Genomic DNA, 23,226 nt, shown 5'->3' with positions numbered 1-23,226 from the left:
ATATTCCTTTGTCCTTTAAACTGTTCTGTGAAGACAAAGTTTGCCTGAACAATATGCATTTGATAGTAATATATGTATCAGTAACTGCCACTAAAGCAAGGTTTGGACCCTAATCCTGCTTCTACCCACATCATTGACAGCTTTTACACCAATATCCTCATTTTATCTGCTCTGCAGATAAAAGATAGGAAGTTAAATTCTGTTTCCACTTACAACTGCATTTAGGTTTCAGTGGTGATGTAGTCACTTGCGTGGACATGAAAACTGAACTTAGCCTGATTCTTCTGACATACACACAGGATTTCGTTCCAAATGAGGAGATTCAGTTTTGCAAAACAACTGTTTGAATCCTAAACAGAAAATTCATCAGCTGTAACTTGCTAATACAGAATCACTGAAAAAAGTTACATTAGAAGGGAACTCTGGCAGCCATCTAGTCCAAAAAGCCCCAGCATCAGAGTCAAGTCACATTTCTCAGGACATTGTCCAGTAAAGTTCTGAATATCTCCACAGATGGAGATTCAGCAATTGCCGTGGGCATACATCTTCTAAATCACAACATTTTGCGAAATAAAAAAAATATATGCCACATTCCATACCGTAGAATGGATCCACCTGAGCAGAGTACAGTATGCTAGACAACTCCTCTGAGTTGCTGTCACACTCAGTTCAAGCAGATGATCTTTGTTGACAAAGCACCTTTTAATTTGGAGTTTGATTATTATATCAATCCTGTACTGCAATGGCTGCTCTCCTGGTGCAGTTATAAATGCTAGAGTTAGGCAAGGGTGAAAGATTCCCATTTATGGGACACACTTCTTAGAGACAAAGGCAGATCACATTTGTGGATTTTGCTGTACTGAGGTTTTGTGGAAGCACGTGTCAATGCGCTTAAGTAACGTTACCAAGGTTTCTCTTATAATACTGTAAAATAATCCAGGGAAGAGATGTGGACAGATGGTTGGATAAGTTATCCTTATAGTTTTCACTAATGGCTATGCTTTTTTGATTGTCTTACCAAGGTTAAATTGAATCCACTTCATATTAGTAATCGGTTGGAAGTGTGTGTCACTGAACATTCACTACACTAAAACACAAGATCTCTCCTACACCTGTGAAGCAGAACACATACAAACACACACACACCCCCCCCAACTTATATTTTACCAAGTTAGTAACTTCCACAGCCAACTTAACTATGTCATAACCCAGCTACAGAAGATAAGTATTTAGCAAACACTGAAACCCCCACAGTACCTTGAACACAAGTTTATCTCCACCCAACCCAGCCTCCAGGAGACATGAAGCAGAAGTGCACCCACTAATGTCTGCCACCTGAAAGAGAAACAAAACAGCACCTGTGAATTGTTCTTCCTTTTTAACCACGTGGAGCATGACCTTAGAATCCACAAAATTTCTCACAGCACACCCACAACTCTAGTTATCTACCATTTCGCTAGGTTTCCAGGGATGCCACTATTCCTCTTTGAAACTTTCATTTTTATGGGCCTTTATTTTCTCCAAGTTTTCTAAACCTTCCGTTTCATATGTTTTGTGAATTACCATCTACCACAATTACCTTAGTCATGTTATTGAATCCTCATTTTATCATCTCTTCCCAACAAGGCTTACAATAATAATAGCAATGCTACAGCTCTGATGATCTGAAAATGCAAGTGAGGCAAGGTTTGCGACAAGAGATTAATATCTTTTCATACATAAACTGTTATTGTTAGAACAAATAAACATGATTTCAGAATTCAAAGACTCGCTTCAGCTGAAGAAATAGGCCCCAAGGATGACGTGTGTAGTCCTAGTAGTTTCAAACATTAGCTCTGTGACTTCCCATGTTTATTCATGCTGAGCTTAGTTTACAAGCTCCCTCAAACTCAGACTGCTTCCCGCGGCCCTCCCTTCTTGTGCAGCAAGCACCAAGTGAAGTGTCATCAACAATAATATCTTTATGCTGTATGAGCCTCTGATTCAGAGCCTCTAGAGAAAACATCTTTACAGCCAGGTACCCTTGCATACAAACCACAATACTGTGGTTTTCTCATTGAAAAGGTATGTTACAATTACATACATTCTGCACTGACTTAACTATCTAATGACTTATCCTACCATAAAGGCGTTCCTTAGTCTATTATGGAAATAGTATGTGAAGCCTTAGAAATGCTTGCAGATAACTTAAAATTAGTAATGATAGACAATTTTTTTTTAAAGCTTTAAAATATGTGATTAGCTTCTTTCTTCCTTAAGCTAGTGGTTTTCAGAGAGGTGTTTCATGTTTCTTGGGTGAAAATCTTTGAACATCTAGCATAGTTCAGATAGAGATACTGTACTACAGTGTTAAATCACATTAACATCTGTAACAGGTATAGAGGTGATTTATTGTTCCCATTCATTGCAATGCATTTAAGAAATTATTTAAAATCTCACGCATACGCAAATAAAGAAATATTCACTCTACGTAGTATTATACAGTTGGACAGTATCAGAGAAAAGTGAGCTCATTGTCCACATGGGTATGATGAATGTTCAATGCTACTATCACAGCTCACTTCACCTTTTTTAAATGAGCATATGAGAGCTTAAAAGCCAGGTATCCCTGATGTTTGCTGCAGGCTTGACCGTGCTCTATTCCAAGCCAGTGATGAATTCCCATCAACTTTATTGTGAAGTATTTCCTCTTGTCTCAGGTTTTAAGGACAGAAGTTAGTAACAGCTCCAGGTCCTTAGCACTATGCAATATAGTCTTAGATTATATAGGGAACATAAACAATGACAACAAACAATAACAGCATGAACTGAGAATAACACGCTTTTCCTCCTTTGCTCATCTGTCATAGCTCTAAATGAAAGAGCATCTGAGCCACTTAATAATTATCAAGGAAAGGTCACCTTTAAAAGCCAGAACTTACAGAAAAAATATTAAGATGCTGAGATGCATTTCCAAATAATAGAAAAAGAAATAACTGGTAATGCAGATACCATAAGACAGTTGCCTGCCATTGAAATATGCTTTTTTTACTGCTGATTTACCACACTTGTATTTTACATACATTACTTAAAAACCTTCCCCCATATGATAAAAGCCTTGTCCAAGAGGCAGTCTCTGTGTGTGTCAGAACTGAAGAAAGCATTCGTTGCATATTTAATACAGATGAGTACACTCAAAAAAAAAAAAAAAAAAAAAGGAGATTCCCAAGGCAATTATTCCTAGAGCTGATCACAGTCCTATGCCTGTAAGTCAGGCAAAAATTTAAGCTGTGCTAAGCAGCAGTAAAGGAATTAAAGATATCCAGTGTCTACAGATTTTATCATTATCTCAAAAGAACAAATGGGGAAAGTCTTGACTCTATGAGGTCAGGTTTTCGATAAATTCAAAATTATTAACAACTCTGATGGTATATATGGATACTTGACAAAACATTACATTTCTCATTATAATCATTAAGATATGATAGTGACTTGTGATGCAGAATTGTAACAAAGCTAAGCATGAAAATAAGCCACATGGTATTTGTGTATGCCTAAAGATGGGTTTAAGGTTGCTTTTTAATTAGCATAACGAAAGGATATACCACAACTGCACATTTCCATGAGTGACCTTGGCTGTACTGTATTTGCAACTTTTCTATGCTGAAGCATAAGAGTTTCAGAAAAATGAGAAGTGATGTAGTCTATATATCTTAATTACGTCACCACCATGACGTTTAAAAATTAACCAAGACAAATTAATGAATACTTTACTAAGGCTTCATGAAGTATGTTCTTTAGACAGCAAAAGCTAGTAATGATAAGAGGTACTAAAGTTAGTTTGAGCAAGAACAGTAAGACATTTACTGATTAAAGTAATTATTTAAAGAACTGTATTCTTAAAATGGTACTTACCCTTGAAAAAGGGTAGGGTAGGTAAATTTCAGGACAGACAGGACATACTGAAAAACAAATACCAAATTAATGGACATCAAACACCTACAGCTTATAACATTAACAATCATGAGAGCAACAAAACATGAAAAGTTTCTACCAAAATAAAGAAAAAAAGACCAAAAAAAAAAAAATCAGTAATTTCTCTTCCCATGCCAGAACTGCTGGATGCTGCACCAGTCACTGTGGAAGGTAGCGGACACTAAAGTACATGAGGTGTGGAGTGGACACACTGAACAATGGAGAGAAGGCTACCTTCTGAATTGCTCTTTCACTTTCTGAGCACACTCCACACATCACACTGCATGGGAAAAGGATTAACAGGAACAAAAAGACACAAGCACCTATAAACTAAAATCATATCATACCTCAGAGGCAACCCTTGGTAGAGTCAAGACCAATAATCTTAACATAATTGTCTTCTGATGATTAACTCATCTTACAGACTTAACATTCTGTTCACACATTGTTTTGTGTAAAATATTAAAAAGTCCATAAAGCCCTTTGGAGACATAATATATGGGGGGGAAAAAGCAAAGCCTCTGTGTCCTTGCTTTAGGATGCTTTGTCAGGGTCTGCACGTATGGATGCTAGTGTCTTTTCCCACTATATGTGTATATATGCAAGTATGAGGTGGAAATACATATGCCTTTTGATATGTCTATCAGTATCTAACAACTTCCCATAATAAAGTATATAAATACTATTTCTGCAAAGGAGAAGAATGACTGAAGCTTCCTCTGAGGAAAGATACCTGCCATTCCTTCCGGGAGCCAGCAGAAGTTGTCAATGGCAAAAGGAGAAGCTGAAAGCTTTCAACAGAGAGGAAACTGCGCTGAGCACTTTGCAAGGTCCCGTTTTTAGCAGGGTATATTGCTAAGAAGCTGGCATCAATATACAGAGATAAGGCATGTTGATTCACAAAGGGTCGTGTTACACATACGCTTGTCTGAACTGCCACATGGGTTTTAAATCAAGATGATATACCTGCACATGCCTGTACCCCCACTTGCAATTACAAACCACCTGCAACAACCGAAAGGTCCATATTCTCGTTATTTTTAACTTTATTGCACTATAACCTACATTCAGGTACATTCATGTTAAAGTCCTTCCATGTTCCTCTCAAGTATAGTTAAGCCAAGCACCTTTTCCAATGCATGATGCAATCTGGCACCTTTTTCTAGCCCTTTTCTGTTTAACTAATCACTGCTTCTAGCAATCTGTCAAATCAAGTGTATTATCTCTCACTACAAACTTCACGTCTGGTCTTCAGTCTACTTCTGAGCATCCTTAATGGCAAGTATACCTTGGAACAGAAACCAGGGGCCGATGCTGAAAAGAGATTTCATTTTCACCTCTGAAATGCTGCTTTTCTCTAACTCCCCCTCTGGACATCCACATCCTGGTTGCTACAAAAACACGTTTCAGAAATCTGCACTAGAAACACAGACATACTCTCTAATAAATTGGACAGCAAGGAGTTGCTGCTCTCTCTCTTACACCCAGAGTGAACAAACTACTTCAAACGACGTTTAAACTACACAATTTTATTCACGGTGTGGCCATCTTCAGCCTACTTCTCTTCTGCTTTGGCATTTTAGCAGTACTGACAGGCAACTAAGCTGCACAGTGGAAAACAGACTTCTTGTCCTTAATTTGCAGGTTAATTAAACTGTCAAGGGGTCCATGGAAGTTAATATTTGTTTCACTACTACTATAATGCTTTGAATATTTCAGATTTTTTCCCTTGGATACTTGGTATTATTGTTCCAGTTAACAGATCTTTTAGCAATGACTGTGCATTCAGTGGTTGCTAGATAACCAATAATAAAATATGTTCAGCATCACTGATGCTTTCAAAGCAGGATAATTCCTGGCTCCATGACTGACATTTCATTCACTGAGTAATACGACGTCACCCCTTTACTCTCTTAAGTATGCCGTTATTGAAACATGTATGTCATGGAAAGGTGAAGACATGGCATGCTGAGAAAAACGCGACCAGCGGGAGCAGACAGCTATCTCCTCAGCTACGAGCAGACACGGGGATGGGCGGCGGGGGGCCGTTGCGCTGAAATGCCAGGGTTTGATTATTACTTTTTTTTCACTCCTGGGGCAGGCCTCCTCCGGGAGGGGCTGAGCCGCCGGCTCTCCCCGGGCACGGCAGGGCAGGGCAGGGCAGGGCAGGGCAGGGCAGGGCAAGCAGAGGGCACCGTCCCTCTTCCTCCTCCTGGGTCCCTGCACTTACTTCGCCCCCTCAGGCGCGCCCCCCCCCCCGCTCCTGCCACAGCGAATGGAGTGCCCAGCGCCCCCGCGCTTCCCTCCGCCTCGCCCGGTCCAGGCCCCTCCGAGACTGGGGTGGCTCCGCGCCCGCCCTCACCTTGTTGGTGAAGCAGGACGCCAGGTAGAAGAGGCAGAAGGCGAGGCCGCCCGCCGGCCTCTTCAAATACATCTGTCACGGCACGACCCGCCGCGAACGCCTCGGTGCGCGGACCCGCTCCGCGGCGGCCATCGCAGAGACACGTAGCGCCGCGGCCGCTCCAATGGGCACCGGGCTCCCGCCGCTGGGCGCCGCCTCCTTAAAGCGCCGCGGCTGCCGCCTCGCAGCGGTACTGTGCAGCCCTGCGGAGAAGGACTGGGGGTACCTGTGGGTGAAACGCTGGGCATGAGCCGGCCATGTGCCCTCGTAGCCCAGAAGGCCAACCGTGTCCTGGGCTGTATCAAAAGAGGCGTGACCAGCAGGTCGAGGGAGGTGATCCTGCCCCTCTACTCTGCTCTTGTGAGACCCCACCTGGAGTACTGCATCCAGCTCTGGGGGCCCCAGTACAGGAGAGACATGGAGCTGTTGGAGCGAGTCCAGAGGAGGGCCACAAAGCTGATCCAAGGGCTGGAGCACCTCTCCTATGAGGACAGGCTGAGAGAGTTGGGATTGTTCAGCCTGGAGAAGAGAAGGCTCCGGGGAGACCTTATAGCAGCCTTCCAGTACCTGAAGGGGGCCTACAAGAAATCTGGAGAGGGACTGTTTACAAGGGCATGGAGTGAGAGGACAAGGGGTAATACTTTTAAACTAAAAGAGGGTAGATTCTGACTAGGTATAGGGAATAATTTTTTTATGATGAGGGTGGTGAGGCACTGAAACGTGTTGCCCAGAGAGGTGGTAGATGCCCCGTCCCTGGAAACATTCAAGTTTGGGTTGGATGGGGCTCTGAGCAATGTGATCTGGTTGAAGATATCCCTGCTTGCTGCAGGGGTGTTAAACTAGATGACCTATAAAGGTCCCTTCCAACCCAAACCATTCTGCGATTCTGTAATTCTATGATTCATCAGTGATGTGTAAACTATAAATATCCCAGGGAGGTAGAGACAGAGTGAAAGATGTGTTCTACCAAGTCACGATTACTGGGTGTTCTTTTATTATGGCCTAGATAAGCCTTGTTCTTCCCAGAGCTGGTATTAGCAAGGCCCTATCTCTGCAGTTCTCACCTAGACTTTGCTCAGGTAATGCAAAGTGCAGGGCTCTCTCCATACACGTATGTCCTGTTTTTAGAGACAGAGCAAAGCAGCACAAATAAGGAACCAAGCGAGACATAAACTGGGGAGTGAGGAGGGCACTAACTGGTAGACCAGAGGCCAAATCCAGCCCACAAAATAAGCCTGTCTAACCTGCCTCGTTTAGCCTCAGAAGACAAAGTCAGCAGACAGAGCACGACAGCTCAGTGGTCTCTGCTGCACCAAGACAAATTCAAGCACCTTGGTCCATTAGACACCATCCTATCTGGTTTGTAAGGAGGTGGCCCAAATCAAACATCTGATTTCCAGTGCTGAAAGGTTTGGTTCATGCAGGCCTACAGAGATCACTGACGTGCCACAGCAATGGATGTGATAGAGATGGCAGGGTAGGTGATACAGCATTTCCACTTTGCAGAGCATGTGTTAAAAAGCTCTGAAAATCTGTATGTGCGTCAAATGTGTACTTTTGCAGGCAAAAGTATACTTTACATTGCACCACAAATTCAGGCTGTAAGGCTTTAAAAAAGCATAAGAAAAGTTTACAGGTATCTACAAACACTAATGCAAGCATGTGATAAGAATACTCTTGACTTTTTATTTTAGTGATCATTTTCATGCAAAATATTACAGTGATCTCTCTCTGTGTTTCTTGCAGCATTTCTTTTCAAAAGTGGGAGACTCGGGCAAAGATGATCTATCTTCCTACAGCAAAATGCAGAAGCAGACCTGAATTTTTCTGTCACTTACATTAAGAATGAAGATAGAAGTTTATGCCAATGTTGTTTATCATGACTAACTTGAATTACATATTAAGTAATTGATATACAGCTTTGGAATTATTTTGAGTATTATGAAGGGAAGTTTCTGCTCTATCTAGATTTTTAATGTCTTATTAGGAGCTGGGAATGTGTGGCAAATGATTTTGTTTACATGTAATTTTACAGAACATTTTTTCTTAATATAATTCAGTTTGAAGCTTGATCCATTCATATAAGAGGTTGTGGGATCAAGGCCTAATCATGTAATATTTAAGAGACTAATATAAAAGACTTGTTTCTGAAAATGAAAAACTTAATTAAAAGACATAGGAATATTAAGTAATTGTTAATACATTTTTGAAATAAAACATACCAAACCCAGTTTTCTTAATCAGTGCTTGTACAGCTCTGCTAGAGCAATGATTTTCTTGGGGCAGCAGGACATTGCTTTGACATTCAGCCCATGTATAAAACTGATAAATTTAGCCAAGGAAGATTGCAGGGGGCATGGCAACAATCTTCACACGCCAAAAGGTGACTGCAAAGGGAGAGAAATAATCTCTTTCCGCCAGGGCTAAGGGCAGAGAGGATAAGAACCACGCATCACCAGACTCGGCTGTCCTAATGCCTCCGTGGAACACACCTGCGTCGTGCCCACAGGCTGCACGTAGCTGAGGCAAGCGTTACGACCTGGTTCCCAACCCTCTTCCAAACCATCTGCCCTTTAGACTTATTGCAGGAATGAACACTGGAACAGGTTGTCTTGGGAGATTGTAACGTCTTATGTCATTGCAGGTTGTTAAGGACAAATTAGATGAACTTTGGCTGACAAAGCTGATTCTTGTGTTCCCCAGTCGACGAGAGTGGCTCTTGCTGGGCCTGCCCTGGCAGTGCTGGCTTTGCTAGATGTGTAACGGGGAACTTAACTCTGAGCAGGCCGGGGGATGCCATGGGGGATGTATGACCCCTTCCACTTCTCCTGCTCTTGGAGCCAGCCAGCTTTGCTAGGCTGGTTTTCTGGTTATCGACAGCGGCTGCGACGACGCATTCGTCTGTGTGTGCAGATGCCTCAGATAGCTGGGGGTGAGCCAGGCCCGAGGGGGTTTCTAGGCGTCGCTTCCTTCCTGTTGGGAAACTTTCTCAAGCAGGTGTCAGACAGCGACTGTATTGTGACACACCACCATGCAGTTGTGTCTGTCCTGGAAACAGGGCATTTTGATCACAGTACTATTTTCCAGATAAACATTACGTATAACATTGAGGTGTAACAGGTGTCAGATCACATACGAAGTATTTGATTTTGTATTTACAGTGAGTTATGGGACCAGGATCAAATGAAACTGTTCGCTTATGGGGTGTCGGTGTCGTCGTCCCCCGTCCCCCCCCCCGCTTCTCTTGGTTACTTCCTTCGATAAAAGCAAACGTCACTTATCCAATGTTACGGTATGTGGTTTTCTGTCAGCACAGCTCCCCGGCGGTCTGGCCGCTGCGATCACCCTCGCAGCCAGCGCTACCCATTAGCTCCCACGGTGCAGCCGGCCGGCCGCCCCGCTGCCCCAGTTCGCGGCCGGTCCCGAGCGGCTCCGGACTCCGCGGGGAACCCCACTGCCGCCACGGTGACATCACCGGAAAGGCGGGTGAGGCCCCGAGCCGCCGGCCAATGGGGAGCCTTACGGCAGGTGACGAGAGGAGAGAATGGGGGAGAACCCGGAAGGGTTCGCATTCGGAGCGTCGCTGCCTTGAGGAGAGCCCCCGCTGCCGCCGTCGCCGTTGTCGTGCCGCCCGCCCGCCCTTGCATGCGCAGATGGACCCGGTAGGAGTCGCCGCCGCCCCCGACGCCGGGTCGGGCCCCGCCTGGCAGAGCAAGGTGAGCGGGGGGCGGGGGCGCGGGCGCAGGCGCAGGCCCGGCGGGCCTTAACGGCGGCGGCTGGGCGCTGCCAGGCCTTGTGTCCGGGCTGTGTCCGGCACCTCACGGCCGCCCGCGGTACCTCGACCCTCCAGGGCCGTAGAGGTGCGGCCGCCGCTGGCCTGGCTCCTGGGGGTGGATGAAGACAAAGGCATGCCAGGGCACGGGCACCGCCTCCGGCCGATATTCGCTCACAGCAGGGGGGCAGGCACGTAGGTAACGCCGGTACGCGGCTGCCCTTCTTCCGCCCGCCTCCCTCTGAGGCCATGGAAAGGACGCTGCGAAGTGGTGCCAACAAAACAAGGGTCACAGTTATTTGGCAAACTGAGCGCTTGGCTCCGCTGCCTGCGTAGGCAGCCGCGCTGGACAGGGTATGGCGTGGTTCGCTGCTACTAGCAGTTATCTTGGTGGAGAGAGCTGCTGCTAGACCCTGATAAGTGAGTCGTTTCTCTCCAAGCTCTGTTGGTGAGCAGGAAATTGGATCTAAGTGAGTTTGGTTTTCGAGGCAGTGAGTCACAACTTGGATTCATCGTTCCCCAGCCCCCGCCTCCTCAAGCGAAGTTGTGTGTGTGCTGCTGAGTGTTTGAAGGGATTGTTTATGATGGCTGTCTCTGCAGAGCTGTAGAAATGGGGGAGGAAGTTGTGCCTAAGGCATTAATGTAGTGTTAATCCAAGAGAAGTTTTACATCGACTGTGTACACTTGTAAGCAAGCTTTCTGGGAAGGCTTTTCCCCCGTCTTCAGACGTTGCTGATGCTGACAAACTGACTCTTCCCCCCCCCTCCCCGGTTAGTAAGTGACCATCAATGTCCTTTCAATCACAGTTCTCCCTATTGAGTTTATGAAACTACTCCTTGAGGTATTTTCAGTAGTTTAGTTTATCATAGTTCCCTAAGGATCTGTAGAAGACAAGCTCTTATAAGATTACATGAGCTTATTTTAGAGCCAGTGATGGCTAATTATCCTGATTATTGTGTTGCCACTGCATTTCTTGCTGACTTGAATAAAATGTTTATTTATAGTGTCCATGGGGAGCCCCTAACACAACATCAATATCATGTTCCCTTGCTGATGTAATGAGTGAACAGCTGGCAAAAGAGCTGCAGCTGGAAGAAGAAAATGCTGCTTTTCCTGAAGTGGTTGCGTAAGTTTAAATCCTGGATTAGTGATCTCCATAGTTGTGAAGCCATCTTCTCTCTCTTGTGCATTTTCTTACAATGGGCTTAAGGTGTGGCGATATAGTAAATGCTTTAGCTAGTGTCTCCTAACTCTGCTTCTTCAGGTCTTTTTCAGTGAAGATGGCTTCCCTAATTAAAATGCTTCCTTAGATTCTCTTCTCTGTCACCCTTCCTTCTTTCTTGATATTTTCTTTGCATTGCTTTGGGTGCTTTAAGCCAGTCTGTAAGCTATGTTTTGAGAAACATTGTCTGAAATGTGGGGTTTTTTCTTTCCCTTTTAGAGACTCTTGTTAACAGTGTACAATGTTACTTTGAGAACTGTCAAGTGTATCATCTGTATCCTCCTAATACTTAGAAGCTCTAAACATAGGCCAAGAGCTTACTAGTTTTAAATTCATATAAATTTTGCCTGTGGGCTTTTCTGTGAAGCAGAGCAAAGCAACACTGTTTGGTTTTTTTAATTTGTTTTTATTTATTTATTTATAAAATATATAAATGTATACACACACACACACACACACCTGTATGCCTTCTTTCAATTTCATGAAGAGCATCTTAAAAATAGAGCCTAATCCTTCTTACAAAATGGTAAACAAGTAAAATTTCAGTGATGTGTGCATTATAAAGGAGTGGCATAGAGAAATGAAGTCATGCTCTCTTAATACTTAGTGTTGGCTTGGAGGTGGGGGTGGACAGTTGAGATTAGTTTCTATGCAGCTCTGTATGAGATCTTTTGTACAGAGAGATGAAATGGTAGAAAGCAGTGCTTCTGTTTAGATTACTGTGTTTAATTTTTTAAATTTCTGTTTTCATTTTACATAGTGTTGCTGAAGGACCGTTTATTACAGGAGAAAATATTGACACTTCTAGTGACTTGATGCTAGCTCAGATGCTGCAGATGGAATTTGACAGGGAATATGATGCACAGCTTCGGCGTGAAGAGAAGAAGATCAATGGAGACAGCAAAGGTACCCTCATCAGAAGAAATATGTTTTTGCTTTGGAGATATTCTTGGCACTGTGCTTAAGTTGACAGAGCTGTGAGGAAGTAGCAAATCCCTGATAATCACATCCTTATTTGTTTTGTTTCTCAAGTCTCCATATCCTTTGAAAATTATCGGAAGGTACATCCCTATGACAGTGACAGCTCAGAAGATGAGGTTGATTGGCAGGATACTCGTCATGATCCTTATAGAGCAGGTATGTGGCAGTTTTAAACAATACAATTTCTTTGCTGAATAGATCTAAGAATATGACATAGTTAAATTAGGGTTTTTTGTAATGTAAGCATACATACTGGTTTTATGTAAAATCAGGTCACCTAATTGTGAGAGGTTATGCAGGAAGTTGGGCGGGTAACTTCAGGCTTCTGTTGGCCGGTATATTGGCTTCAGTGGCTGAATCTAGTTAAGTAACTGTTGTACATGGAAAGTATTGTGGGATATATGTATCTGTCATCTACATTTGGTTAGGGGCATCTGCACGTGATATTGAATATTCCTGTCTTTAACATGCCAAAGGTATGTCCAGAGGAGACACAGACGTCAGTCATAACGTAGCAAAAGAAGCTGTCATGTTTAGGATAAGAGAAGACTGCATTAAGATCATACAATTGAAGTATTGTATTCTCTTTAATAAATAAAATTACATTACCTTTGTGGGCATTGTGGAATGTTTATGAGCATTAGTTATGTTTGTTTAAATGTAAAGTTAGATTTATTTTTCTCACTGCTGGCAGATAAGCCTACTACTACACCGAGAAAGGGCTTCATAGGAAAAGGAAAAGACATTACTACTAAACATGATGAAGTGGTATGTGGAAGAAAGAACACTGCTCGCATGGAAAATGTAAGTGAAAACTTATTTTGTGTGTAAAACTGGAATGCTATAATTCAACCAACTAATGCTTGTCCGTCTGTACTATTGTATATGGTGCTGATTTTTTTTTTTTCATCACATGAAAGCAATGTGGTGTCTAGATTAGTTATTCAAATGGGCAGTTTGAGTTGTGCAGGTTTTTTTGTTTAATAATAGTTTGTTAATGACCATGATTCAAGAATTTGCACAGAACTATTTTGGCAAAACAAAACTATCACAAGTTTGGTACACAGACAAATAAAACACCAAAGCTATTTTTGAAAAGCATAGCTATTGTGTAACCTAATTTAAAAAAACTAAAATAATTCTGTCTGATGAGTCAAGTAACTAATTTTCAGTTAGTTGTTTGACTTGCAGCTTTTCAGTCTATTTATCCATAGCACATACCTTCTGTTTTCTTTAATGTAACTGGTACAACTGCAAATATGGAAATGCTGCAAGTGCCCTTTTTACAGGATATTAGGTAATCTCATATCAATGTGGGCAGAACTTTGAGCTCTGAGTTTAGAGCAATTTGGTTTTTAACATAGTGACAACATTACACAAAATGGGTTTCACATAGATCTTAATCTACCCCAGTCTTTTGCAAATCACAATGAGAAATTTCTGCTTGTGCCATCTTCTGGTGTCTGCTAGTAACAATGCCTAAACTTCTATTATTTCTGCTTGTAGTTTGCACCTGAATTCCAAGTTGGGGATGGAATTGGGATGGACTTAAAGCTGTCAAATCAAGTCTTCAATGCCTTAAAGCAGCATGCCTACTCTGAGGAACGTCGAAGTGCAAGGCTCCATGAAAAGAAGGAGCACTCCACTGCTGTATGTTTTTAATAGACTTTCTCTATATACTTTTTATCTTGTGTAACACTGCTTTGGTAATTCTTTGAAACATTTGATATTTAGTAAAACAGTTAAGCAATATTATGTTAACGTTGCTGAAGGAGATGGTATCAGCCAGCTCCTACTAGAAAAAGACAGTCTTTATCTGAGCTGCATTGTTGTGACAGCTGTATCAAAATAAGAACAAGCAGCTTCCATTTTTCTCTCTTTGTCTTTCTAAACTTGTCTCTTAATCAGTTCTAATAAATAAACTGCCTAGAAAGTATTTATAGAAACCATCCAGAGGACTAATCATCTGCAGCTAAATCATGTGACTCCAAATATTTGTCTTCATAGCAAGTTTCAGGAAGATGAGGTGACCAAATAAATTCTGACATAATAACTTAGGAAGTCAGTTGATACGCTTTATGGGTGAGTTTATAGGAAGGCCTCTGTTAATTCCTGTTATGGACTTCTTCAGATTTGGGTGTTTCACTTTATTGTTACTGATATAAAAGGAATATCATATTTGGGATATTTTGATTCATGATTTGTAAAGACTTCTTGAAAACACTATAGAAAGTACTTTTGACCCACAGTATGTACTTTGTGTAATTGGTAAAATACTGTATATGCTACACAGCTGAGAGGTACCTGAGAGTATTAAATCTTAAGGACTAAAGATGACAGTGCTGGAGCAGTTTGGCTCTGTTTCATCTGTTTGGTTTGTTGGCTTTTTTCTCTCAGTTGAGAGAATGCTCTCAATACTTTATTCTTTCCGCCTAGTTGAACACTTGCAGTGTATAAATACTCTGAACTCACTGTAAAGCAAATAATTATTTTAATAAACTGAGTATTCATTTCTTGACTGTAGGAGAAAGCAGTGGATCCTAAAACACGTTTACTTCTGTACAAGATGGTCAATGCTGGGATGCTGGAGACCATCACAGGCTGCATCAGCACAGGAAAAGAATCTGTTGTTTTTCATGCATATGGAGGAAAGTAAGTATATTGTTTGTTACTGACAGTAGCTTTAAGTACTAGAGATAGTTTAAAAAGCAGAAACCACAAAAATATTAAAACAACCTGCACTTTTTTCATTCCCAAGACTAAAAGTTTGTATTTATGTACATGCATATAATAATAAAATTTGAAAAAACAGATGGTACCAACTGTAAAGGTAAAAAAAAATTCCCACTTTCCTCCTTGGAGAACATTTACTGAACAGGGACAAATCCACTATACCTTTCTGTGTTATCAGCTCCACTTGTGCAGCTCAGTGGAGGTGCTGTTTGTTTACCGTGAGAATAGTGTTGAGATGCTGTTCACTTTGCAAGTCATGCAAGAGTCCAGTTTTAAAGCCTACCATGCTGGAAGGATTGTAGTATGTTAGCAGTGATCATAAGGCAGTGAAAGACCACTAGTTTAAAGTGAGTTAAGAAAGAAGTAATAAAACCCAAATACAGGTAACCTATTTAGAGATGTCGAGAGAGAGGTAAGTTGGGGGTGGGGAGAAAAGATGCTGGTTTTGTGTTGGTTTCTGTTTGCTTTTTTTAATTGACCGTTGCTTGAATGATGATCAGGAGTGTTCTTTTGCTTAGTATTATTCAATGGGCAATATCTTTGTGGTGCTTAAGAAAACATTGTGATACTACTGTTACTGTTCTAATGCAAGACTTTTTTCACTTGTAATTTCTTGAAGCAAGTACATCCATGAACAGGGCTGTTATTAGCTATGACATTTAAGTAAAATACTAAGAAATTGGGAGATGGAACCTTTTTGGTAAGCAACATGCAATCAAAATGCCAAAACCCAAACATTCATATGTAAGCTTAGTCATAGAACTCTTCTAAACTTAACTTAAAGCGGCTTCCAAATTTGATAGCAAATCAGACCTTTTCCCCTCTTATGTTAAAAATCGCTCTATCTTGCAGTGTTTAAAAAATAAAAAAACATACCCATGCATTTGCTTGTAAAGATGTGAATAGTTAACTTTGTTATATATTTGACTTTTTCCACCTGAAGTGCAACTGAAGATAAAGTTATACCTCCAGAATGTGCCATCAAAGTGTTTAAAACAACTCTTAATGAATTCAAGAACCGTGACAAATATATTAAGGATGACTACAGATTTAAAGACCGCTTCAGTAAATTGAATCCACGAAAGATTATTCGTATGTGGGCTGAGAAAGAAATGCATAACTTGACAAGGTAAAGAAAAAAAAAAGTTTAGTTGTTGCCAAATACCTGTCAGTTTCCAATTCTCTATTTAAGGAAGTTACACTATGTCTGGGTAGAACTTTAATTTTTAGGCTACACAATATACACCCTGGCACAGACTGAGTAAGTCTCTGGTTTATTACAGTTTAATGAATTGTCACCATTTTCAGTGATTTGGCAGCAGTATTTACAAGCCAATTAAATGTACAGCTAGAGCCTGTTAAAGTAATTAATTTTCAGTGAGTGTTTTTAGACCCATTTATGACTTTAAGATCTGAATTTTCCTATGTGAAATATTGTGAAATATATATATTCAGTTTTCAATTTGGTCTATTTCAAATGCTTTTTGACTCTGGATCAAGTTTCTCACAGCTCTCTTAAGATTTGAAGTGGGGAGGCAGGGACTAGAACTGTAGGGTTTAGAATATTTTGTTTTGCTTTTCTTAATCAGTATCTATTTTCTGATCCACAGAATGCAAAATGCAGGAATTCCTTGTCCTCAAGTGGTTATGCTTAAGAAACACGTCTTGGTTATGTCTTTCATTGGCCAGGATCAAGTCCCAGCTCCTAAACTAAAGGATGTAACACTTAGTAGTGAAGATATGAAAAAGGCCTACTATCAGATTCTTAATGTAAGACAATGCTGATTTCTCCTCCAATTCTGGGTTGTCTTCTTTAAAGGACAAATCAGCATTTATTTACTTTTCAGGATGCTTGCATCACTTTCAAGATACGGAGTCCAAAGGCTTATTTTGCTGCTGTTTAATGTGTGACATAGAGTAAATAAGAAATTATGCGCTAAAAAAAAATAAATCGAATCTTAATCTGAGTAGAAAACATGCTAGAACTTGATGACAAAGAGATATTTAGCAGCAGAGAAATTATGAGCAATTAGTCCTCCTTTCATAGAAGCAGTATGTGGTTTAGAAAGTACTCTGAAATCTTTCTGGGCTTACTGAATACTTAATTTACAATGTGTAAGCACTCTCCAGTAGATAGCCCTGTCCTTACCCCCCCCCCCCTTTTTTTTTTTTTTTTTTTGCAAATCTAGAAATCAGAGAATAAATTAGAATATTTCATGGTGGATACTTTACTTTCCTATTATCTGCTGTAATTGGTTTAAACATGTACCTGCTAACTGTCCACTCACTTTTGGCTTCCTATAGACGTTAAAAAAAAACAGCCACCAACCAACTCTGCAGCTTGATAATGCGAATGGTCTGTGCCTCAAATCTTGAGACTAGACTAAAATTCACTTAAAACACAAGAATGTTTCAAGTGAATATACATACTAGTTAGGATTCAGTATCTAAACCGGTGAGACTTCTTTCCTGTGTGATAGGGGTGAGAATGACAGGTGTATTCAGAGAATGTATTTATCAGTCTGGTGCACTTGGACAGAGTTGGCAGAGCTGACATGAGTTTACCAGACTGATTGCCATTCCCTGGGTGAAACTTTATTGAATACTTGGGAAAAAATTATATAAATTGGGTGGGTGATTGGGGAAAGGCTTTGTTTTGTTATAGTAATGCAAACTATATTTATTTGGAGTATAGCACACTTCATTCATTAATTTGTTTCCTTACAGATGATGCAGCAGTTGTATAAGGAGTGCAACCTGGTCCATGCTGATCTGAGTGAATATAATATGCTTTGGCATGATGGGAAGGTGAGCATATTCTTAACATGGGAAGGAGAGGTTTCATCTAATGTGAAATGTTAATACAAAGTGAATACAAAGTGAATTGCCACCTCTGTGACTACAGGTCTGGCTTATTGATGTCAGTCAGTCCGTGGAGCCAACCCATCCTCATGGACTCGAGTTTTTGTTCAGAGACTGTAGGAATGTTTCACAGGTAGGACCTCTTCATCTGACAATCCTCTGTAATGCTGAATGTTTTTCAAGATAAAACAGTATCAAATCAATTCAGAGCTAACAAAAAATCAACCAGTGCAACTCCGTAAAAAATGATTACCACCACCTATATGTAAGATTACTCTTACTGTATTGTCCATACTGATGGTGGTGTTCTCCAAAAGGGAAAAAAGTGTGGAAGAGTAAAATGGTACCACTGGCACTTAGAACTTCTTCCAGATATTTTCTTCTGTAGGTCAACAAAAGCAAAAAGGTCATTTTGACTAAATATTGTAGTTGTAACTTGGGGAAGGAAAAGGAATATTTTGTTTTGTGTAGTAAAGTGTTTAACGTGTGCTTTTTATATTGACTAGTTCTTCCAGAAAGGAGGTGTGGCAGAAACACTTAATGAGCGTGAACTCTTCAATGCTGTCTCAGGTTTAAATATTACAGCTGACAATGAAGTAGACTTCCAAGCAGAGGTATAGCTTTCTCTGTGTCTCATACTTTTAATTTGGTTAGCTATAGTAGCTATTGTAATGCCTTAACTTTCCACATTTAGTTTGTTGATTTGTGTGTGGAAGTATAATTTCAGCAATCATTCTGCATCTCTCCTTTCAAAACTTGATTATTTCAACCTAGTACAAATGTTTTCAGAAACTCAGATTGACAGACCTCTCTCCACCCTGTCCTTTTCCTGCTCCTAGCCATAAAAGGCTTCATGTTGCATATAACTTGCTTCTTTCAGTGTTGAGGACAATTTAGTGAGCTGCTTTAAAGGCTAGCTTTGTTGTCTTTCCTTACATATGTTAAAGGTTGTGCAGAGAAAGGAGAACTGGGTTAAAAAATAATAATTGTTCTACAGCTTATCTTTTGTGTTTCAGATTTTAACTTAGTTTAATTTAAAGTTTAGGCTAGCATTTTCAATTTTTCAAACCTAAAATCATGCTAACAGAAATATGGACTAGGAATCTTTGGTCACCTTTTGGCTTTTAATTTTCAAATTTTGGCTGTAACTCCTCAAGGTGTGCATCCTCATAGCAGACGTATAAAAATAAGTTGTCAAACATTCCGTATTTACTAACTAAAGTAAGGGCAACATGGCTATTCCACTCTACTTGGATTCCTAATGACCGTGTCGGTTTATGCTACTCTAGCACATGGTACGTGGGAGCTTGAAACTAGTTAACTCCTGGAGTAGTCCTCAAAGTGAGGAAGAGATACAGGGAACACAGTGTCACTGTTCCAAGATCCTTATGTATCAGTTAATCAAGTGAAAACCAATTCTGTCAGTGACTGTTGTGAGCACTGGGAGGTGGGTTGGTTTTTTTTGTTGTTGTAAGTTTTATGGGAAAGACTTACATAGCTGTTACATAGAGGTGAATTTGAGCAGCTTATCCTTTGACTTTAGTCACCAGTAACTAAAATTATCTCCCCTGGAGTACAAGAGGAAGTAATCCAAGCATAACAATCTGAAGATCAAAATAAGCTACTGTACTGTGTTACTTTGCACAAAACATTGAAGTGTAACCATCTTCAACTTTCGCTCTTAAAGATGGTTGCAGTGGATTTGTAATTTTAATATTACTTAAAATTTCTCCAGTGTTGACGGAGTGGCTGAGTTAGAGTAGAGATGTTTGGAGTTGGAGAAAGGGACACTTCTGTATTTGGGGAATACAGCTGAAGTCTTAAGAATCATCCAGTCCTCCCTGCAACTCATGCATTCAGTTACCTAGCATAAAGGAGTGCTGCTCTTCTAGGAACTTGTTGAGAGCTGGTATTTCAATCTGTACTTATAAACTATGTTGCTTCCATATATGTGACTGAATCATTGAAGTAGGAATATTGTATATATCTGATCAGACATGTAAAGCTGCCTTTTAATGCTGTTTAGAAACATTCTGGTGCAGGTGTGGTTTTATGATTTCAGCATGGCTTTATTTTTGGCTCTCTAGATTGAAGCTTTGGAGAAGATGAATGAAGATCATGTGCAGAATCACGGAAAGAAACTGTCAATGTTTTCAAGCGATGGAGACCCCCCTATATATGATGAATAGCACTGAGTGTATAGCTGCTAATGAAATGAAACACAAATTTACTGCTTCTAACTATGTTGGCGCAGTGGTAAACGTCAACTACCAATGTCAAGAGAGAGTGGTTGACTGGAAAAACCAAAATGGAAAACACAGCGAGCATACAGTGATGCCTCGGTGTTTTTTTTTAACTTAGCCTACACATCAGGCTGGCACTGTGAGAATAGACTGTCACTACCTCTTTGGATGGTCTGACAACTTCACCAATCGCCCGGTTACGTTAGACCAATGTAGCTGAGGTGGTCATATTTTGCGTGATTCAGAGCTTATATGTTTTAGTTAAAAAAAAAATAATAATTAAAATAATCATCTAGATGGTCTAAAGTATTTAGTGGGAAAGCACACTAGGAGAGTCCCTATTCTCCCCCCCTGCCCCTTGCTACATGAAAAACTAAAAAATCTTTCATCCATCTCCATCAAGGACAAAATGAAAAGTCAAACTATGTGTTGCAATCATATGCAAATGTTAATTTAACAAACCAATGTCTTTATATGTGCAAAAGTCTGGACCTTTTTATTTGAAGTACATGGAATATGGCTCTAACTATCTCTGTAAATGCAACTGGGTATTACATGAGAAACAGGTTTGAATCCAACTAGCAGAGGACTTCTTTGGTGATGTGCCAGGAAATCCTGAGGGCTGCATCAATGTTGTGGAACAAAGAGTAAGTTCGGTTAGCTTCACTCTTAATATACAAGTGGTTCCAAGAACTCAGTGCAAGCAACAAAAAAACCCCCACCTGTATAATAATCCTGTCCCTAAACAGAAATTCTGAATAGAGCATCAAACAGTCTGAAGATGATCATAGACTACGAAAACTAAATATTGATCATGAAGCTTTTTGCTTAGAAGCGCAAAAAGAATACTCAAATTTGTCTTTCTCATGCTTTTATTCTTAATGTCAGTCTCTATTTTAGCAAGTTTTAAAAATCTAGCAATGTTTCTGGCCAAAACAATGCATTTAAAGATGAACTGATGCAGTGGGGTGGTTTGGAATTAAGAAATTAATTCTGATCAACTTCTTTTTAACTGATTGCTGTTTCTGATGCTGCTCTTTATCAAGCAGAATATTGTGTTGCTACATGTGACATTCTCACAGTGTGCTGTGAAAGTGATTTTTTTAAAATTTCTTTTTTTGGTTGGAAAACTGGTGGTGAAGTAAAAACTTAAGATTTTGTGGTGGTATTCTTGCATGGTTCTTTGCATTGTACAGGTCTTCACTGATCCTCAGTGCTGCACTGAAGCAGTGTTAGGGTAGGGCTACCCTAGGTCCTTGTAACAATAGAAAAATGACTGTTTTGGTGGGTGCTCCGTAAGCAGTAAACGATCTTGATGTTTTTGCCAGTTTCATCCCAGTACTTTGATCCTCTTCCCTTTTCTAAATTAGACATTTACCCCATACTTTTGAAGTAAGTCTTGAAAAGACCTAAGTTCCTTTAAGTCTACTCCTCATTGTGCAGTGAAAGAGTTGCCCAAAATAACGATACTGGGGGAAGAGCAGACTAGGTACTGAGAGGGAGGTGCTAGTTACCTCACCCCTTCAGGAAGACTAAAAGTTTCTGTTGTCTAATATAACCAAATCCCCTTCAGAGGAGAAGGCTTTTAAAAAGAAAAAGGATAGTCCTATTCTAGGCTTATTACAAGTTTCAGTTAACATTTCTTAGAGGAAAAAAATATCTCCAAGCAGTTGCTAATACCTTACACTGTGCTTGTCTAGGAAAGATGGTGATTGTTAAGGATATTTGCATGAAGTGAGAGGAAGAGAGAGCAGAAATGAGGGGAAGTGAGAGAAGGGTGATTTTTGAGCTGTCATTTGAAATGGAGGCAGCTACTCCTATCATTGTGCTTGGACTGAAGCCTCAGTTGTTACTGTTATTTTTAATTTCTCTCTAAAACCTAGCACAGAGTCAAAAACCTGAAAGAATGGTCCTCAAGCCTCTGATTTAAAGCTCCTGACCCCGATTATATTGCCTAAACATCTTTTCACTTCCAGCAGTAAAACTGGTTTGGGAATTTGCTTTGAGATTTTAAGACACCTGGGCATGTTGTCAAGTAGTTGAAAACAAGGAAATTGGTAAAACAAGTGTTTTCCTGAACTCCTTTGAAATAAGAGGTTCTAGGGTTAAGCAAATATTAAAAGTAAATCCAGATTTTTTTTTCATTGTTAATTAAGCCACTGGCTTAATTTAACTTTTCTGACATTATGACTATTCTAAAACTATCACAATAGTTTCCAAGTTGTGTGTTTATATAATTGTCTGCTGATTCCCGACCCCCCCCCCCCCCCCCCCCCCCCCCGTTTCTACTTGCTTAATGTTCCTGTTGCAATTTTAGGAAGTACTTGCTGTCCTGTAGGGTAAGTCAAACATCAGTAGAATTTCTTAAACTTTGATGTTGGATTCACTAAACTTTTGCTAATGTGCAAGGAATTTATTTTGTAAAAAATGATAAACTTTAAGGCAGTTACATACTTGCTTACTAAATTGATGTTCTCACAGAGTTTCTAAATTATACTGTAGGTTTTGCAACTGATGAACTAAGGCATTAACCATCAACCACACACCCCACTGCTAGTTTATTATCCAATCTAAAATAAAAGTAAGCATAAATGCTGGAAAAACAATCCAGACGTTCACTTCAATAATGCCTTATTAATATTGTTCTTTGTAATTTCCCTTTCCACTTATGAGCCACTAAAAAGCAGTTTCATGCCCAGCAGCAGTGTAAACAGTGACTGCTTTTCAGTGGTGATGACGCAAAGCGCGGCCAAGTTACAGCAGAGCTCTGAAGCAGTTGGGTTTTTTGGTTTTTTCCCCCACCTAAAACTTTTGGGGTATTTTTTTCAGAAAGCACTACAAAAGGTTGGCCCAAATGTGTTTATCTCCCGTACTTTCCTTCCAGAACCAGCTATCCACCGAACAGGCCTTTCCCACGTACCGGAAAGGATTTCACCGTGACACCGCACCGCAGAGCGGTACCGAACCCCCACCGGCAACACCACGGGCCGCGTCTAAAGGCGCGGCCCCTCTCCGGGACGCGGCCGGTTGCCCCGGCAGGACCTGTTCCCACGGAGGC

The 23,226-nt window shown here is 40.6% G+C and overlaps 2 protein-coding genes across 7 annotated transcripts in view; one reads left to right on the top strand and one right to left on the bottom strand.

Annotated features, from left to right (window-relative positions):
- SLC35D4 (solute carrier family 35 member D4) overlaps positions 1-6,488 on the bottom strand; it is an 82,593-nt gene extending 76,105 nt beyond the window's left edge. For all 6 annotated transcript variants that reach the window (XM_075744258.1, XM_075744259.1, XM_075744254.1 and 3 more), the window contains exons 1-3: positions 6,317-6,488; positions 3,895-3,941; positions 1,258-1,335 (exon numbers count right to left, since the gene is read on the bottom strand). In XM_075744258.1, the coding sequence (XP_075600373.1) occupies positions 1,258-1,335; positions 3,895-3,941; positions 6,317-6,388 (197 nt within the window). In that variant the 5' untranslated portion in view covers positions 6,389-6,488. The remainder of the gene's footprint in view (positions 1-1,257; positions 1,336-3,894; positions 3,942-6,316) is intronic.
- A 3,367-nt stretch (positions 6,489-9,855) lies between these two features.
- RIOK3 (RIO kinase 3) lies at positions 9,856-21,328 on the top strand. The gene is made up of 13 exons (XM_075744251.1): positions 9,856-10,071; positions 11,132-11,253; positions 12,110-12,255; positions 12,382-12,486; positions 13,025-13,134; positions 13,837-13,980; positions 14,855-14,982; positions 16,007-16,192; positions 16,674-16,833; positions 17,791-17,871; positions 17,969-18,058; positions 18,432-18,539; positions 20,013-21,328. The coding sequence occupies exons 1-13, from the start codon at positions 9,865-9,867 to the stop codon at positions 20,112-20,114; spliced, it is 1,689 nt and encodes a 562-aa protein (XP_075600366.1). The 5' UTR covers positions 9,856-9,864; the 3' UTR covers positions 20,115-21,328.
- The last annotated feature ends 1,898 nt before the right edge of the window (positions 21,329-23,226 follow it).

Source organism: Balearica regulorum, chromosome 2, assembly GCF_011004875.1.
Source record: "Balearica regulorum gibbericeps isolate bBalReg1 chromosome 2, bBalReg1.pri, whole genome shotgun sequence".
Lineage (NCBI taxonomy): Eukaryota > Metazoa > Chordata > Aves > Gruiformes > Gruidae > Balearica > Balearica regulorum.
This window is presented reverse-complemented; position numbering and strand designations above follow the sequence as displayed.